This window comes from Rissa tridactyla, chromosome 12, assembly GCF_028500815.1.
Source record: "Rissa tridactyla isolate bRisTri1 chromosome 12, bRisTri1.patW.cur.20221130, whole genome shotgun sequence".
Lineage (NCBI taxonomy): Eukaryota > Metazoa > Chordata > Aves > Charadriiformes > Laridae > Rissa > Rissa tridactyla.
Window position 1 is genome coordinate 5,249,956 of NC_071477.1, and position 18,967 is coordinate 5,268,922.

The following is an 18,967-nucleotide window of genomic DNA, read 5'->3' on the forward strand; positions in this document are numbered from 1 at the left end:
TGAAGAGTCTTAACCATGATGGTTGGGGGTGGGGAACAGAGGGAGGAGGTATTTCATTCCCCACAAGCAGGGACCAGTGATTTTCCACCAGTGATTTAATCTAAATCCCCCAGAGAGTTCATTTACAAAAAATCAGATTGCATTATCGCCTAGGTCTCCAGGATACAGCCCAATCCGTCACTAACAGCAACAGCCACACTAGCTTGGAAACCTCAATTTGATCACTCAATTCCAAGACTAATCTGTGGCTTTAAAAGCCAAAGCCAGAGGGAGGGGGAAGGAACTCAGCATTTGGCCAGGGTTATCTGCAGGACGAGAGAGCTAATGGGCCAGATACAGCCTGATGAAATGGCCAGCAGATCCCCAGTTATTAATCGAAACCAAGCCCGAGCAGCCCCACCCGGGTAGTGCCCCAGGGCAGCCCGCATTCCTGGAATTCCTGCACCCTGTGTGAACCTGCTCCCTCTCCCTGGGTGCACCCACTTTCCCTCTTCTCCAGAGACCCCGACACCACCGGCCAAGCGCGAGGAGCTGGGGAGCTCTGTGGGGCTCCTGTGCCTCTTCTCTATCAGGAGGGTGCAGAGCACAACGCCGGGCTCAAAGCTTCCTGCCCTCTCCTCAAGATGCAGGGGCCTGCTGATGGACTATGAGATGACCAGGGCTGAAAGCCCTTAGCTCACCAGCAAGGCAATTCCCCACCGTTTAGATGCTAACGCCTGACAGCATGAGCTCTTTCCAGTGGGGCACCAGTAAAGGTTACACCAGCAGGGAATCACTAAGATGCAAAAGCAAAAAGAAAACTCAGACATCTGTAGGTCATATACCTCCCGCTGGCAGTCCCAGGCAGCACCGCGCAGCCGGACCCGGCATTTCAAGAATGCTTCCTGAAGAAATGCTTATTCATGTTAATACCTCACCATTGAAAGCTTACAGGGTTTGCTGCTGGGGCAGCTGGGAGTATTGCTCCCTGCCAAGCAAGAAGCAGCTGCAGGTTTAGCAGCTCGCCAGCGCAGAGGTTGCTCCCACCTCAGCCCTGGCTCCCACCACATCAGCTCCCACTGGCCCAGCAGCCCACCCACCCACAAGGATCTGCCATGGGATTCACTTCACCGTGAGCACGGCAGAAGGCAAAGTCCTGTCTCCAGAATGAAGAAGTAGCTGTTACCCCAGCAGACCGCAGGCCAGCCCGCCAGAGCACTTCAAGCTCTGAGAGGAGGAAGCTCCACTCCCTGCTGTTAAATGACACCAGGAACATGCCCAAGAGCAAGGGGTCCTGCTTGAAGAACAAGCTTGGATGACATTAGATTTCCAAAGGCTCTTGGAAAACAGGTCTTTTACATAACATCCAAGGAGAAGGAGAAGAAATAGGGATGGAGAAGGACACGACTGAGCACAAACTGTGTCACTGTGATGGACTGACCCTCTTGAGGCAGAGTATTATGAGCACAGAGGGAAAGGCCACACACCCCTTTATCTCCCTGCAAGGTCTAGGACATGCACTACCAAAAACAATGCAGGGAGCTACGCTCTGGTTTGGCCAGTACTGCTGCTGGCCTGGAGCAAGGGAGGACATGGGCTGCCACTCCCACCGAGAAGAGGAGTTCTTACCCATCCGCCATTCTCCTGGATCCAGGGATCTAGGTGGTCGGTCAAGTACGTGGTCATCCAAGATACAATGCGTCCCACCAATACCCGCATCTCCTTGTCAACGCTCTCCACACACAAGGCTCCTCCGAAGGAGAAGAAAGCCACAATGCGACCCCAGTTCACTCCATCGCGGAAGAGTTCATTCACTACCTGCTCAAAGCTCTGATATGCCGTGCCAGGGGTGATGTGGAGCTGGGAAGTGAGGTCGCTGAAAGCCCGCCGGTACCTCAACTCAAACTCATCCCCCGCGTCTCTCAGCGCCTGCCTCACATCGGCTGCTTGAACGATTTCATGGACTTCGAGGCTGCTCCGGTGCACGGTGGCTCCATTCACTACGTGGCTGGCGGGCGGGTGCCAGGAGGGGCTCCCGTTGAGGACGCCGTCCATCTCGGCCTCCTCCGCTGCAAAGTCAGTCCTGTTCTCATCCTCCTCCTCCAGCTGACTCCAGCTGTATCCCTTCTGTGAGAGCTTGTAGGAAACAAAGTCAATCACTAACTCCCGGTTACTGCTGGACATTTTCACACCTGGGATGCCCTCAATGAGTCCATGGTCCAGAGCACAAGCAGATCAGCACTTAGCAGGTCCCGACTCCACTCTTCTTCTTCACGACGGATGGAAACATTTGACCTTTGCACAGACAAACACCAGAAAAGGAGAAAGGCAAAGAAACGGTTAATGCTACAGCTTTTAGATGCACCCGCGCCACGAACCCCGATAGCTTATCATCAGACTGAGATCATCCCACAGCCTTATGCCGAGACTCAGGGCCACCGGATTGAAGCCGCGCGGAGAATCGACCGCAACACCCACCCTCCACCTCCCGGGAAACCAATCTCGAGCCCCAGGGGACCCCGCCGGTTCGCTCCGAGCAGCCCCCGGTCCCCAACCCCAGGCTCTCACCGGGTGCAGGCACCGCCTGGCAGACCGGCTGCGGGCCGGGCCGGAGCGGAGGCGGCTCTCACTCTGCTGGAGCTGCGGGCCGGCCCGGCCGCGCTCCGCCAGTCCCGGAGTGCCGCGGAGGCGGACGCAGCACCGCCCCCACCCGCTCCGGCTCCGCCCGTTAAAGGGCCCGGCTCCCCCCGCCCCCCTCCACCGGCGTTGCCCAACGGCGGCCGGCGGAAGCGGACAGGCAGCGTTGCCCAAGGGTTACGGCAGCCCCGTGCAGGGCCCGGTTTGACGGTAACCGCGGCGCAGCCCCCCCCATACCACCACTCGGCCCTGTGTTCTTACGGGAGCTATCCCGGTCGCTCGCTGCGGCTAACAAGGCGCTGCCGCCGGGGCCGGGCCGGTGACTCACTGGGCCGCGGCAGGCGGGAGGGCCGCAGGGGGCGGCCTGGCCCCCCCCCTCCCCCGGCCACCGTACCGCCCCTCTCGGCCGCCGTACCGGGGCGGGGCGGCGAGCACGGGGCCCGCGCACGAGGGCCGACGGGGCGCCCGCGAGGACGGCACCCGCCCACGCCGCCCGCCCCTCACTCGCCAGCCAATCACCCGCCGGGGAGAGCCCCGAGGGGCGGGGCCCATAAGCGAACTCTCCCATTGGCTGAGCCGCGCGTCGCTCACGGCCTGCCCCACTCCGCCCCTCACCTCAGCGGCCGGTGGAGGGTCCGCGTCCTTCCCCGCCCCTGCCCCGCGGGCCCGGCCGGCAGCGACGCCAGGGGTCGCCGGGAGCCCCGCCGGGCCTCGGCCCGCTCAGCAGTCCTCGGGCTCCTTCCGCATCGCCCGCCGAGCGGCCGCCGAGCTCCTGGGCCGCGCCGGGGGGGTGCGGTAGGGTGGGAGGGGGCAGGAGGGGGCGGTGCGCATGCCCACGGCGCTGCCAGGCTGGGCGGGGAGCAGCGCGCATGCGCGGGGAGGGCGGGGCGGGAGCGTCCGTTAGGCAGCGCGGGGAGGGGGGCAGAGCGCCTGCGCGGAGCGGTTGGTGCTACTGCGCAGGCGCGGGGGTGGCGGGCCGAGGGCGGGGCTCTAGCGCCCCCTGTCGGCGCCGACAGGCCCGCGGGCAGCCCACGCCACGGTGGCCCCGGTGCTCCCAGAGCTCTGGCCTCCGCCGCCCCGTGTGGAGGGATGCTGCCTGTGCTTGATCAAGGCGGGAGGGAGACAGAGGCCCGCTACGTGCTTACTCAAAGCTACAAGCCAGACAGTCCATCGACCACGTAAGGTACTGCCGTGATACCCGTCTCCGGTGGGCTCCCGCCCGGGCGGCGCAGCCTGCCTTACTGTCGGCGCTGCCGGCCCTGGTGTGCTGCTGGTCACGGCCACGAGCCGCCCCGCCCGGGCCTGCCCGAGGGACCCGCCTACCGGCAGCTGATAGGCCGTCTGCGAACAACACTTAAAGCGCTGCCTCACCTGATTGGCTCGGCTCTCCCCTCTCAGTGCCTTGTGGGAGTTGTGGTTCGCGCCTGGTTCGCGGCTCTGGCGCTCTGCGTGCGGGAACTACGCCTACCGTCAGCCTTTGCGGGCAGCGCTCATCCGGGTCCCCTGCTCTCCTGGCGGCCTGCCCAATCGGCACGCACCGAGGGCGTGCCCTGGGCGTTGATTGGTCGATTCGGACCGACGAGCTCTGTTTGAAATCCGTTAACGGCGGCGGCGGAGGCAGCGCGCGGGGCGGCCGCGGCGCTGAGGTGAGTGGGAGCGGGCGAGGGTTACCGGGTACAGGGTGGTCCCCTGGTCTTAGGGGCGCTCTCGGCTTCTCCTCACCTTCCCCGGCAGATGCCGTCCGGTAACGGTGGCCTAGGCCGTGGCACTCCCCGGGGATCCGGTTGGGTCTCTCTGGCTGTAGGGGGGCTATGGCTGCTTCCTGGGCCTGCTCCGAGCCCAGGTATCGGTAACGCGGCCTCGGCCCCTCGCAGCACCGCTGGGAAAGGGAGGCGGAAAGCGGGTCCAGGCTCTTAGCCCAGGACTGGTTTTGCCGTGGCCTGGAGCGGTGACCGGAGGGCAGGATCGCACCCGGGGCCCCCGGGGAGTGGGCCTAAATCCCGAGCTCTAATTGCAAACCTAGAGTGCTGTGCTGTGCTAATGGCTGCCCGGAGCGGGCTGCCTGCTGTGCTGTGTTGTTAGCCTTACGTTTGCACCCGCTGCTCAAAACCAGCTTCATCTTGGAGCTAAGAAAAACTACATTACTTCTTCTCAAACCAAATCCTGCTTCCTAGGAAAAGGAGGGAATATACCCTGGCAAAACCTGGCTTAAGTAACAGAAAAGGTATCAAGCTACTTATTTTTATACAGTGCTTTTTTTAAACTAGAGGGGCTTCAACATATCTAGCAATAAGTTGAGGTTATACAGGCTAAAAATAATTTACTTTTCCTTGAAGAGCTATTCTTAGAATGTCCCATCTTCCTGTCTTCTAAAACTTATGGGATATTTACAGAGCATGAGATGTCAGGGCTGTTTATTTTGGGCTGTTGGGAGGGAGGTGGCTCTGGGCTGCCATTAGCTGCCTGGAAGAAAAGCTGTTGCTCCAGCACCTCGCTCCTCCTTTGGCTAATGTTGGCAGGTCAGGGTGGCCCGCGGAGCTCCCTGCGTTCTCATTTCTCGCCTGCATAGAGTTCAAGGCCTTATCTCCCAATTTGAGTATTATGTGGTAGAGCAGCAGCGTTGCCTCTGTTCTGTACCTGAGATGATGAGCTCAGTGTTGATTCCACGCTGTGGAAAAGCACTCTTGGGCATTGAGTGAGGAGCACCAGAGAGGAAAGAGAAGCTGTAGATTCAGAATTTGTTAAAAGTGCTCACTTAACCCTGCTCAGGGAAAAGCGAGGATGATTTCTGTTAGTGGTTGTTGGCATTGTGCTGAAGGCTATCCCTTGTGGTGGGATAGCTTCCTAGAGGCTGTGGTGACAGGACTGTATCTCTAGAGGCAGTTTTCAGCCCCTTGTAATTGTCCAGTTTACATACTAGCCTGTGAAAAGCATCTGGGAACTCTGGATTATCGTCCCTATAAAAGGCACAGAAAGCTTTGGGTTGTAAGAGAATAAAGAAGCTGCCAGACTGAATTAAGCAAGTTGCCCGTTTAGTGCAGCATCCTGCGTTTAAACGGCAGTCGGTATCGAATGCCCAGCAGAAGGTACTGGAATTACTGCTCCCCATTGCCATGCAGCTTCCTCAGCCTTGGAGAAGCTTCTCTTGCTTGTTCCTGATTGTCCATCTTGGATTTTGAGGCATGTGGATCAACTGGCTTCAGATTTATCTGCTGATGTAACTTGGAATATCCCTTTTGTGTATCTGTACTGTTTTTCCCCCTTTCCCATCCTGGTAGGATTTAGAGTAAGTAACACCTGTAGCTTACGAAGCTTCAGTGGTGTATTGTGTTAAGTGTTGTCTCAAATTGATCAGCAGCTTATCTAATTACGTTGCAAGACAGCAAGAAAGAGCAGATCCTCTCTGCACCCTCCTTCCCTTCGTGCCTTGCTGCTCCCCCAAACCCCAGCTCCTTTATTCTCTTTCCTTCTGACCTCTAATTTCTCATCTTGGAACTCTGCTTCCTCTCTCAAAGGCTCGTACAGCTGGGAGGGTCCTTTGTCCTAGGCAGTGGGTGCTGATGTTGTATTGCCTGATGATCATCAATCCGTACTGGGCTGCTGATCTAAAATTAAGAAGCTCTTTTTGTTAGGTCGTAATCGCGAAGTGCTCCCTTACATGGTGCTTGGTGCTGTTTCACATATACTGCAGCTAGGCCAATACTTGTTGGAGTTATTCCTCTCTAGCCTCGTCTGGCCTAAATGCTTTTGGCAAGAAATTAACAACTACATTGAGAAAAAGACGCTGAGCACATCTGTGATGGAATCGTGTCAGCATTTTAAAGCTAATTTGGATTAGAGTGAGGTGTGAAGTTATTCTGAAATACCTATTGCGCTTGCTGTTGGATCAGTCTTATTCTGGGATAGGAATGCTCGTTCCAATTTAGCTTAATCCTTTTTCAAAGCTAACTAATCTAAACCAGGCCAAGGCACTCTTCTGGAACGTGCCAAAGTGTAGTTACTCAAAAGAAACCTGATGTGCAAAGAAACTCGTCATCTATTTCTCTTTGTGGATACGGCTGTGCTGTTCCTTACAGAAACCGTACAGGGCCACAGCTGTGTAGCACGTTTAGGTCAGTGAGGGGAGAAGTCCTGGAAAGACTTAGAAAGAGAATTAAGGTTTTAGTTAGGCGGTCACTTTTATCAAAGGAATTTGGCCTATTTTTGAAATTGAGAGACTGGATCCTCCTTCTTTCTACAAGGTTGTGGAGTGAGCAGCTCTTTGCAAACCAGGTGAAAGCTGATCCCGCAGAACAGGGGTGAGGGTTCCCCGGCTGGCTCGCTGCGAAGCTCTGCACACACTAGTGTCGACACAGAAGGTGATGGATGTCGGGGAGAGCAGGGTTATGCTTTAAATCCATGCTGTAGATATGTAGGATTACAGTGTGCCTGTAACCACCGTCTGGTAAAGGCACATAGTGCCTGCTAATTAGGTAATGACCCTATTCATGAGAAGGAACTTCTGCACCTCACTTCTGGTGGAAGAGTGCCACGGTGGAGAGAAAGAATTTTGCCTCCTGTCTTTAAAGCAAAGATTGAGATAACAGTGGTTCTGCCATTAAAATCACAATTGGGTTTTTTAAAAATGCCTGAAGGGAGTGGGCAGCAGGCTTCGGGCTGTGCTTGGCTGAGCCTGTTTCCATTGCGGAAGCATCGCAGTGGGCACATTGGAGTGATGCATCACGGAAACACTCCTAACTGACGAGAGCTCCGTCCCAAGCTGAGTCGATGGGTGGAGGAGTGAGGTGCTTTTCAGTCAACTCCTGCTTCACAGTAAATCCTGTTCTGCGCAGGACTGGGAGGATACTTAGGGATTTGAAAAGCAGACTCAGTTCATCTGACTGAAACAGACCCTCTGGAGTTCAGTCATGATTAACTTTTACCTCGCCACTGGCTCTTTCAAGAAACTTGGAGTCTGAAACTGTGGCATTGATGCACTCCTCTTCTTTCACGACTATTTGCTTCTGTCTGGGATGGAGGGAGGGGAAGAGAGAAGGGGTTGGTGATGAGGGTGCTGACACTATGAAAGAATATGGACTTTACACGGTAAAAAGCTGGAAACTGCAGCAATGTAACGATGGACACAAGTAGCGGTGAAACATGATTCCCAGAGCTCCGACTTGGTGGACTGACTGGGGAGGGTGAGGGGAGAATGCGGATGACGCATTTGATTTTTAAAAAAGTGGATAGTGTTGACAGAAACTCTATATTGATTAAGGGCGGTAGGAAAGCATTTGATTCCAGCCATGTCTCGAGATCAGTTACAGTTGGTTTTGGCTCCGATTCTTCTGTTTGCCTTCTTTGGGTCCTACCCTGACATCTTCCCAGTCATGTAGCTAATGCTTCTCTACTGACATTTTTCCCCTTAACTATTACAATTCTGTGTGGGGGAACTGAAGGCTTCTTGGTACAGCTGTCTTCATGAGGGAGGGCTGATCGTTTAGGCTTGAACATTTTCTTGTTTATGGAGCATACTGTCTGGGTTGAACTATGTGTGGTCTGCCTAGACAGATGGCTTAGGTGTGAGGCTTTGTGGATTAAGAATATGCTGCTTTAGAGGTGGTTGGAGTCATAAAAGCAAAGTTCAGGTGATTTCCTTAGGGAGTGTTTTATAACATATCCTCATGGGCTTTGCCTTGCAGCTGTGCGAGGCATCATGAAAACACCTTTGCAAAACCAAGGGTTTATAACTTTGTCGCTGGCTTTATTCCTGTTCCATTGAGTTTTATATTGCCTGTTGACACAGGGACTCCTCCTGCTGTCAGTGCTCCACTAATTAACTGCAGGGGCTGTTCTTGACATGGTCACAGTGCTTGGTTTGTTTACAGCCTGGCCAGCATCGGGGTAGTGCTGTGGAATGTAGCAAGGATCCTACACTGTTCTTCTTCCTACTTTTTGCCCAGTAACAATACAGAACTCTCTTCCTGCTTAGGAAGTCAATTTACGCTGTAGAAGAGCATCTTTGCGTCATTAGTTCTTGTTTGTAGACCTTCAGAGGGAGAAAGGCTGCACTTTGCAGTGCTCTGGGGTCAACCTCATCGTGAGGCTCTTGCTTCATAAGTCTGTGCTCTGATAAGGATAAGAACTTTTATTTGCTGTGCGTGGTGAGGGAGGGAAGGGCAAGTCAGTTGCTCTGTGGAAAAGCTTTGTACTTTACTTCCTTTAAAAAAACCCACAATTCTAGCACCTACAGGTACAAAGAAAACCTTCAAAACTTGATCTTTTTGAATAGTTTTGAACCTGCAAATGTCAACAGTGGTAAAATCCCCTTACCCTTGCCAGTCAGTAGGAGAATAAGAAACCATTAGGAGGCATTCTGTCTGAAGGCTGTGAACTGCAAGACAGGAAAAGGTACCACAGCCTGTCCCAGCATCTATCTCTAGAAACTGCAGAGTAAGAGAGGTGGAGAATGATTTAGCCGACCCCTGCATTGAGGTTTGGTGTAACAGGTCACCAATGCTTGTTGTCTAAAGGACTGTAGCAGTGCAAGCGGAGGACTCGCAGGGACAGCGTGAAGGTGAAGATGTCTCACCCAGAATCTCGCTATTCCTTTGATGTCCCAAACCCTTGCATCAACTTTGCGACTCTGAGCGATGATGACGTACACAATCCAGACTCGTGGTTTGGTAAGTTGCTTCCAACCCCTTGATTTGTTTTCTCTTTGGATGAGGGCTCGGCGTGATCCTTGTTTTGGGCTTGGCTTCTGTGCTAGTGGATTAGTCATGTTGTTAATGGCACCATTCATCATGCCATTCATTTTTTTGGTTTTGTTTTTGTATTTAAACTTTGATTGTTATCTTTAATTTGACAGATGACTTTGTTAACATCCTAATGAGATTCTGAGGTATTGTTAAAAATTACTAAAGTACTATGTGTAGTGAAATTCTCTCTTTCCTCACAGACCAAAAAGCCAATCTGGAGAATGTCCCTCCTGCAGAAAATCTGGCAAAGGTCTCGCAGAACAGCCCTGCTTTTTCAAAGTCTGATATTGTTCTGTCTTCTGTCACATCACAAGGAGTAACAATGAGTAAGCTGCTGTGGTTTGGGGTGGGGAGAGAAAGAAATTTACCTGCTTTTCACTGGCAAAAGAATAAGGCCTCAATCTGGCTTTTGTGGGACCATCTTCATATATTGTTGTCTAGCGAGGCCTCATGTGGTTTCACTTTAGTGTTTCTTTGTGTGTGTGTGTATATATAGGAGCTGACATTTGTCACTGTTCTCAGGTGAAAGCCATGATGAAGAGGATGGAGAAGCAGAAGGCATGCAGACCGATGTGGTTCCTCAGAATATTGTTGGATCCCTGGAGACCTGGAGAGCTGCTGCTCCTGCAGAAGCCTCTCAAAGGTGAAATACTTGTATTCAGTTTGCATGAAGATTGATGACGGTGTAACTAAGCAGGTTGCTCTCAGGATCTGTAGTTCTAGCTGTTCTTGGGCCATCCTGTGCGTCTGGAGTTCTCCAGTGCAGAGATTGTGTATTGGGACAGCCGATCTGCTTGCTAAGCTGGAGGGACAATTTCTAGGGGTGGAAATGTAATGCACTGTCTCACATACTTGTCAAATGAGACTTGGTAGCAACTAGGAGCTTCTGGAATGTGAGGATATCTGAAACTGAAGTGGCTTATAAAGTTTCTTTGTTTATATCTGCCTGAGCTGGGCAGAACTCATTCTTGATATGAATGCAAGAGGCTCTATGCTCATGTGTATCAAGGAATATTAAGTTTATGTATTGTTAAACTTAAATAATTCATGCTGCATTTGGATTGTTGTGTTAAACACACAATTTGCCTAAGGGGCGTGTTGGTGTTAGGTGATGCACTGACGTAAAAAGTGTTATACAGATTGTGTGCTTTCTCAGACCTGTGGGAAAGCTAACCTCCATTTTCCCTTCTACTCTAGAGGGGGCAGAAGACAGGCTACAAAGCAGAGAAAAACACAGCAACGCAAACAGCCAGCTAGAATCAAAGCGGAGAGAAATGCTAATGCCTTGGTTAATACAGAAGAGGTTCCACCCCTGAAAAAAATGAGAATGTAAGTCATCAAAGCCCTTCTGTTTGGGGCTGGAAAGGGGGATACAACTGTTTCTTTGGAAAGGATTTCCACTTGTCTGAGAGGGTTCTCAAAGGAAGGGTAGGAGGAGGTGACTGAAACCTGATTCCTGATACTGGTTTCATAAACAAGAAGAAATGGCTGTAAGACCTGAGGGAAACGTTCTATTTGGAGGTGGAGATGTGAATGAAATAAGCTTGGGTTTCTTAAGCTTCTTATTCCATACTCAGTGTCTGTCAGCTAGCTTTAAATTTGGCTTAACTTGTCCATCAGGAAGTCATCAGGCAGTCATAAGCTGTGAGAGTCGCAGCTAAAATATTTCTCAAATTAGTTAACCACTAAGATATCATATGGTGATAAGCTTGAGGTCAGGAAATTGAAGTGTGATCTTTCAAACACTGCTGTACCTAGATGAACTCCAGTACACCTACCTCCTCAAGAAAATCTTAAGTTCCAAAAACTCAGTAATTCACCTTCCCTTCTACAGCCTTAGAGTACCAGGGAAAACTAGAGGATCTATACCTGGGCCTGTGGTGAGGTAAGGCCAGTCTGGCATACCTTAGAATTTGCCAGGTGTTGGGATGTTATGCACGGTGGTGAGAACTGCAGGTGATCTTTCACTTAGAGCACAGTTAATTGGAGTGGTTTGCCATGACAACTTGTTACCTTAGTTCTAGCAGCAGAGAGAAGCTGACAGAAGTATCCACGAAGAGAGAGCCCCTGGAGAATCCTGACCTCTCCCCGGGGAGAGGGAAAAACAAACTGACCGTGCCCTCCAAGCCAACAACGTTAAAGTACGTAGCTTTCTTGTGACTTGTCTTTGCTAATCACAGTTGATTTAGGTGACAGCCCTGGCTAGACTGTTTTCAGCTTCAACTTAGCATGTGATGGTATCACATTTAGTAAACATCAGATCAAGGCAATGATATTAGGGTGAAATGTACTTCATCAACTGATCCTCTGCAAAGGAAAGCTTCTGCTTTTAATTTGAGGGAAAAGTTGTTCTTGCTAATGGATGATGAAGCATCCATACAGTAAATGTGTGTGCAGGATAGCAGTTAGCTGCAAGCTTTCTCAAGCAAACAAAATACAAACAGATCTCTTCTAAAGAGTATACTTTTATAATGCATGACGCTTCAGCAACGAAGTCAGAGATAAGCGTGTTCCGTTGCACTAACATCATGCTGTGAACCATTGAAGCAGGAAGGCATATCTCAGTCTTTAACATCCTTCTGCAGGAGGACCAATGTTTCTGGCAAGCTGAAGAGTACAGAGGAGCAGGAGCTGGAGAAGATGCAGCAGTTGCAGCGGGAGGTTATGGAGCTGCGGAAGAGGAACGAGGAGTCTCTGAAAGCAGCTATTGCTGGAGCAGGTGGGCTCTAGCTGAATTGCAAATTGAAGCGGTACTGGGCTCAGCTGGAGAGTGCAGCATAGAGCTGTACAAGTACCTCTAAAAACAGTCCAGATCTTGTAACAAGTATTAGGATTAGGTGGCTTTTTGATCTAAACTGTCTGGAAACATGTTTGTTTGGGTTTTGTCATGTTTTGAAAGGTTATAGATGATGTCTCCAAAAATGGTTCAAGTTATTAGGAAGTAAATACCACTCCCCCTGCCTCAAAAAAAAAAAAAAAAGCAGCCTTCCAGACCTTACCTGCTTTTTTTCTTTAGGACAACCCGTGAAGAGAGCTGTCGGTCAAATAACAAAGCCAGTTGACTTCCACTTCTGCACAGAGAGTAGAATTAAACAACACGTGGAAAGTCAGCCTGGGAATGAGTACAAGGAATTGGATTTTGCAGCGGTACTGAGAAAGCATCCTCCCTCTCCGGTGAGAACTGGAATATTGCCTGCAGTCACCTGACTAATTCTTGACATCACCTTCTTTCTGCTTTTGCAACGCACCTGCAGAGAGGGTTACCATAGGAGAGGCAAGCGTTGTGCAAACATAACTGTTAGCTCACTGCATATCTGCATTGCCACAAGACTCTAAAGGACCCTTGTGAAAATTTTAATGTCATATCTTCCAGTCATTACACTTCATGCTTTAATCTTCCACTTCATACAGTTTCCCAATATGACTAGCATGTGCAGACAGTTAAGACTTAGGTCTAATATTAAAGTGTTATCATCTTTTCAGTAAGGGGAAGGGACAGATACTGTGAATCGTTGGGGAAAGGAAATGTCATTAAAGCAGCCTGTGTTAAACGGCCATAATGACCATAGCTTTTTGTCTCCAGGGGCGAATGCCGAAGGGACCCACTGTCCCCAAACCTTTCAACCTGTCCCAGGGAAACAAAAGAAAACTCGAAGAAACCACATCAGAATATGTGTCCCTTGCTGAGCAGGTAGAAGCATTCCAAAAGCGCACACCCTCTCGTTACCATTTGAGGAGCAGGAAATCTGATGAAGGTGAGGAGCCCTGGCTATGTCCAGCCAGGAGGCTGTCCACAGAGATGGTGGTAGAGCAAGAACAACGCTTTGACTACTCTACTGAGCAAACAATCTGTGTCCTTGCCATTAACTGCTAGTCTCTCTGACTTGAATTTATAGGCCCAGTTCCAGGAAAGGTTGTGAAGGCTCGGATTACAAACCCTAAAACGCCAGTGCTTCTAACAAAGCAGCGCTTCAGACCTGCCACCTGCAAAACTACAGCAGAGTTAGAAGCAGAGGAATTGGAGAAAATTCAACAGTAAGTACAGGTTTACTCTAGTCCTCCAAGAGAGAACTGTACCACACTGAAAATATCTTTCAGATACCAAAACATCACTTCTCAGGAATACCCTTTTTGCATAAAAGAATGAGTAGCATAAAAATATTGAGATTCTTCTAGCTTGCGCACAAGCCTATGGCTCTGATCATAGGGATGTGCAAGTAGCCAATTCATTTTGAAGAAAGTGCTCTTAGGAGAGCCAATCTTGGATTGAGTACAGCTTATGATTGGTAAAGCAAACACAATATAGCAGTACAGACTGTATGCTTCAGAACTCTCTGGTAGACAATGTTTCGGATTTCCAAGAAAGCAATCCATAAGGTTTTCCTTAACATGTTGGCTGTTTGAAAAGCAAAGGAGGAGTTGCTAACTAGAGCTGCGCACTATGTAATGTGTGTGTGTGGCACAACTGCTTCTATACCTGAGTATTGCTCTCTTATGCTGTGTGAGAAGCCATTTGCTAGAAGCTGCATCTTGCCATGTACAACGTGTGGTGACTCTCTCCGTCTTTCCTGTGTAGGTACAAATTCAAAGCACAAGAACTCGATCACAAGATCTTTGAGGGTGGACCACTCCTGCCCAAGAAGCCCCCTGTGAAGGAACTCACGCAACCTATTGGCTTTGAGTTGGAAATAGAAAAAAGGATTCAGGAGCGTGAGAGTAAGAAGCAGCAGGAGGAAGAGCACTTTGAATTCCATTCCAGACCATGTCCAACAAAAATCTTGGAGGACATTGTGGTAAGAAGCTTAGTAATACCCAAACCTGGGAATTAGGACTGAGGTGGCAATTAGCTTCAAAATGTCTGTAGCAAATGTCCAAAATGTTGCATTATGTATTTAATATTTGGTAAACACTGTCTGTCATTAGGTAAAAACTGCAATGAGTATGTACTGTGCTGGGTTGTTTCTCTGTAGTGCTTTTTCTTGGTACTTAGGCTTGTGTAACTCCTTACCGGCTCTTCTGAACAGGGTGTTCCAGAGAAGAAAGTGCTGCCTGTTACAGTCCCCAAGTCCCCAGTCTTCACCTTGAAAAGCAGAACCCGAGCGTCTGGCAGAGATGAAGAAAAGGTGACTGTTGTGAATGGGCTGTAGTCAAGCATTCTGGTCCCACCGCCCACACAAGTTGGGTGTGGTGGTGTGGTTTGGTTAGTCCCTTCCCTTCTGTTAGGCAGTTCCTCCAGTGGTCGTCTTTCTCTGTGCCATTCCCTTCTAGTTGCTGCTACTCATCTTACAGAAATTCTCGTACAAAATGAAATAACTCAATTTAAACACAAGGGCACTGACTAGGGTTTCCGAGGTGCTGCTGCTATGAATGAGGAAAGTAACTCCTTAAATTTCTAAAGGACATTGTCCTTCCCTATTCTGTTATTGAGAAGGGTAGATGTTGCACATGAACTTTCTTCTCCTCGCAGTCACTCTAGATTCCTGGTGGTGGGGAGCAGGATTCAGAATGCACCAAGTCTGTCCTCTTTTCCCTCTTGTGAAGAGGATGTTAAAGAATTACAGTCTAATTTGGACGGGTACTAGAACTGATAGTTGTTTGGAAAGAGGAAGAACTTGCCACCTGCAAGTTGGTGCCTGTAAATTGATACTTTTTTGTATTACGAATTTTTGCAGTGTCCAGAGCGTTTGCTTGATGTTATTTGTGACCCTTGTTAGAGGAACTCTAGTATTCATGGCTTAGTTTGGCAGGAGTTACAGTCTTACTACAAAAATAAAAAATCTGGTGTTGTGTCAGATGCTAACGCTAACATCCCTTTAGGAAAAAGAGGTGGTCCCTGTGATCAAAGCTAACCCGATGCCACATTATGGAGTGCCCTTCAAACCTAAAATGCCAGAGCAGAGGCATGTGGAGGTTTGCCCCTTCTCTTTCGATGCTCGTGACAGAGAGCGGCAAATACAAAAAGAGAAAAAAATAGAAGAAATGCAGAAGGAAGAGGTAAGAACTAAAAGCTACCCTGGCTTCCACTCCTTAAGTAAAAAGGATGTGGCAGGACTGGCCTCTTGCTGTTGGTTGTTAAACTTCCAAATCTTTATGCCCTTAAGGAAAGGGTAAGAAATATTTCAAATTGTTTCTTTCAGGTGCCAAAGTTCAAAGCGCTACCTCTACCTTACTTTGACCACGTTAAGCTGCCAGAAAAGAAGGTCAAAAACCCAACTCAGCCTGAGCCATTCAATCTGCAGGTTGATGAACGGGGAGCTGCCAAGCTGCAGAGCTGGAAGCAGCAGGTAGGATGAAAAGCGTAATGGGTCTGACTAGACTTAAGGCAGCTCGTGGAGTTGTGATCGACTTCAGAAAGCGTCCTGCTTGAGTTGAATCAGGATCCAAGTTTGAGCAATGAATTATCCTGTCCTTGGCATGAGATGTGTGCTATGGGTGACACAACTTCTTGGCTTTAATGTAATTTTCTATGCAAATGATTTGATCTAAGTCAGCCTAGCTTTTACAGTGATGAAGTCTGGGTGGGGGGAGTTGGTTTTTTTGTTATGCCTGGCACTTGATGGGCTCTCTTCTCTTGCAGCTTAAAGAAGACCTGAAAAGGCAGAAAGAGGCAGCATGTTTCAAAGCTCGTCCCAACACGGTGGTGTACCAGGAGCCTTTTGTGCCTAAGAAGGAAAATACGCTGTTATCAGGTGGAGTTACAAGTACTTGCTACACAGGCTTGGCTGGTAACTCAGAACTGATGCAATTAAATGATGTTTAGGCTGGCTGTTGCCTCTTCTTTATCAGCAGAGCCAATAGTGCCTTGTACTTAATCAACTAATTCCCTAACAGCTTGTGTCCCCAGGGAGCAGAGGAGTTTCCTCTCCACTGCCCCCCTGTCCTGCACTAACATGGCAGCTGTATTTAACAGCTATGCTACAATTGGCAGATGATTGATGTGTGCTAGTTTGGGATAAGGGTAAACAGCATGCAAGGAGCTCCCTGTAGAGACAGCTGGCATTTCTGCAGCAGCTGTCAGTCTTTTCCTTCCATTTCTAATGAGACGAAGGCATCTATACAGCTTAGGGTGAGCTAAGCTTCGTAGCGTATAGAATCGGCCAAAAACTTGTTTGTACTAACAATTGTGTGCTTGCTCTCTCCTATGAGAACACCCGCGACAGGGTAACGTCTGCATTAACACTGCTCATGTTTGGGCGTAAGGCTTTCTCTTTTCCTGAAGCCTGGAGGTATCTACTAACGACCCTCGCGAGGTGAAGCGCTCCAGAGGGAGCCTTCATTTGATGCTAGTGCTGCTCTGCTTTACCTGTCTTTGCGTCAATATTATCTCCTCTATTTCTAAACTTAGAGAGCCTTTCTGGTTCCATAGTTCCTGAAAGCTTTGAGCTGGCAACAGAAAAAAGAGCTAAAGAGCGGCAAGAATTTGAAAAGCGATTGGCATATATAGAAGCCATGAAGGAGAGGCATCAGGAGCAGTTCAGACAGCAACAAGAGGAGCGTGAAAAGGAAGAAGTTGCTAAGCTAAGACAAGAACTGGTAAGTGAGCTATTTCTGAACAGGGGCTGTAAAGTAACCCAAAGGGATGTGTGAATGTACTAAATGAGCTAATGTCAACGTTGAGCTGCATTAAGACTGCCTTTTCAAGTTTCCTTGTTGCAAACTGACTCCTCATTAACTTTAAAGCAGGTCTTAAAAAAAAAAAAAAGGCAGCTCTACTGAGATAACTGATTTTTTTGGAGCTGTATGCATGTAGTCATTGTAGCAGAATGATCTCTATAAAATCCACAACCCCAAAGCGTGCCTTGTATGTTCCTGGTGGCTCCCTCCGGTGTCCTAGGCAGTATGTAGTCTTGTAGATAGACACCTGCCTTCATCCCACGGATGGCTCGCCTGCAGCCTTCAGCTTCATAACAACTGCAACCATTTGCTTCATTTTTGTCCTTGATTTTTATTTTTCCTACAGGTTCACAAGGCAAACCCAATACGCAAATACCGCAGCGTAGAAGTGAAGCCCAGTGATCAGCCACTGACTATGCCGAAGTCTCCCAACTTCTCGGATAGATTCCGGTGCTGACAACACATCCATGTGATAGTAGGAGGGAGATCTCGTCCCTCTCCACTCTCTCGATAGGCAGAGAGGGAACCGTTGTTTTTGCGTGACTGCTCAGTCTCAACTCCTATACTTGGTTCCGTTTATTGTTACATTGAGTAGTTTAACTCCACCTGAGGCAGGTGGCTGAGGCACGGCATACAGGCAGTGCCTTACAGCCTTGCTTCGCATCTAGACATCTTGTTCACTAAAGACTAAACCAGGTTTTATATTGTATACAAATATTGTGTACCTGAACTAAATAAAAATTCCTGACCCTATCACTGTCTTTTGCTAGTGGGCCCGGTCCTTCTCCTGCAGAAGAGCTTTCAGTAAAGGGCAGTCAGTGAACACATGAGGATGCGCACATCTGGAAGAGCGGGCTTGTCTTTGGACATCTAAGTGTTGGTTTCAAGTGTCTGTTTCTTAAACTTTCAGTCTGTATTACGCTTGAATTGTGTTAAGTAATGGGGCTTCTGCAAGCCAACATATTGCAGGCCTGACCCCTTGTTGGTGTTCAGATGAGTGCTAATATGAATCTTGCCCGCACTTTAAAGTAGTTCTCTGTACATTAGAGCACTAAACCTGCTGTTTTATAGCTGAAGTCATTCTGTTTGGGGAACCACTTAACTGGCAAATGACTTGCTGCAAGCTGCCTCCCTGGCTCCTGCCAGCACAGTTCTCTTGGCTAAAGACACATCATCTCCTAGCCGGTCTAGTGCGGCTAGCAGAACGGAATATAGACCAAGTGCTCTAATGTGCTGGAGGGCAAAGCTTCCGTCATTGTAAAGACGTGATCAAACTTAGATTAAAATTTACTAAGCGTGGCTTCTTACCTTAGCATTGTGATGTGATTTTTTTTTTATTTTTTTTTGTCCTTGTAAGACTGTGTTTAGCCCTTTCCTTGGCCTTGTCTTAACAAGAAAGGGAACTCCAAAAGGTTGTGTGAGGGCAAGAATTGGGGTTAGGGATACAACTACTCCAAATCTTGCTCTTGGATGCCAGCGCTGCCTGCTCAGCTGTCTGCCATGCTGTTACCTGTTCTAACGCAGGTGGTCATGGTGCCGTTTCCTGAGCTGGAAAGGGACTTGCAAAGAAAGCCTGGTATGGCCGGTGGCTGGAACTGAGCTTGAAGCTGTTGGCAGGAAGAACGACAGCAAACCCTCTAGTTCAGGCTTGGAAATGCATAGAGCTCTTCAGGGTGGCTTGGCTTTTTTATGGGTCTTTCACCTTTATCATTTGCTGGAACCCGTGTGAGCTGGGCTGCTCGCTGCTGTTGTGATGCTGTTTTGAGCAGAGGAAAACACGGGAAACTTAGAACTAATACGTCCAGGACAAAATGTTACTTGTTTGGGGATTATGGCAAACATTTGCTTTCATTTCCTCTGAATTTGATACCATTGGACAGGTATTGTTAGCGTGTGTGGCCTTTTATTCAGATTTTCATTTGGGTGGAGAAAGAGACGGAGTTTAAGCTTGTTAGGTGTTGGCACGCGGCTGAGGGGCATGGTACTGTCTCATTAGC

General features: G+C 49.2%; 2 protein-coding genes across 7 annotated transcripts in view; one reads left to right on the forward strand and one right to left on the reverse strand.

The window, feature by feature from the left end:
* BCL2L1 (BCL2 like 1) overlaps window positions 1-3,383 on the reverse strand; it is a 17,576-nt gene extending 14,193 nt beyond the window's left edge. Inside the window, exons 1-2 of one of the 3 annotated variants that reach the window (XM_054218037.1) lie at window positions 3,232-3,383; window positions 1,609-2,274 (exon numbers count right to left, since the gene is read on the reverse strand). In XM_054218037.1, the coding sequence (XP_054074012.1) occupies window positions 1,609-2,163 (555 nt within the window). In that variant the 5' untranslated portion in view covers window positions 2,164-2,274; window positions 3,232-3,383. Of the gene's footprint in view, window positions 1-1,608; window positions 2,275-2,547; window positions 2,695-2,877; window positions 3,034-3,231 lie in introns of those variants that run through there. The other 2 variants (XM_054218036.1, XM_054218035.1) reach the window with 2 other exon arrangements.
* On the forward strand, window positions 2,748-18,282 carry TPX2 (TPX2 microtubule nucleation factor). Of its 4 annotated transcripts, XM_054218031.1 has the most exons (18): window positions 3,574-3,799; window positions 4,015-4,262; window positions 9,129-9,281; window positions 9,557-9,682; window positions 9,879-9,999; window positions 10,554-10,685; window positions 11,375-11,497; window positions 11,942-12,075; window positions 12,373-12,530; window positions 12,940-13,111; window positions 13,253-13,391; window positions 13,933-14,149; window positions 14,381-14,479; window positions 15,174-15,350; window positions 15,494-15,640; window positions 15,934-16,045; window positions 16,702-16,889; window positions 17,317-18,282. In XM_054218031.1, the coding sequence occupies exons 3-18, from the start codon at window positions 9,179-9,181 to the stop codon at window positions 17,425-17,427; spliced, it is 2,259 nt and encodes a 752-aa protein (XP_054074006.1). In that variant the 5' UTR covers window positions 3,574-3,799; window positions 4,015-4,262; window positions 9,129-9,178; the 3' UTR covers window positions 17,428-18,282. The 4 variants fall into 4 exon arrangements, with proteins under 4 accessions (XP_054074008.1, XP_054074007.1, XP_054074006.1 ...); XM_054218033.1 differs by lacking the exons at window positions 3,574-3,799; window positions 4,015-4,262 and adding an exon at window positions 2,748-2,826; XM_054218032.1 differs by lacking the exon at window positions 4,015-4,262 and having other exon boundaries at window positions 3,573-3,799.
* Window positions 18,283-18,967: the final 685 nt, after the last annotated feature.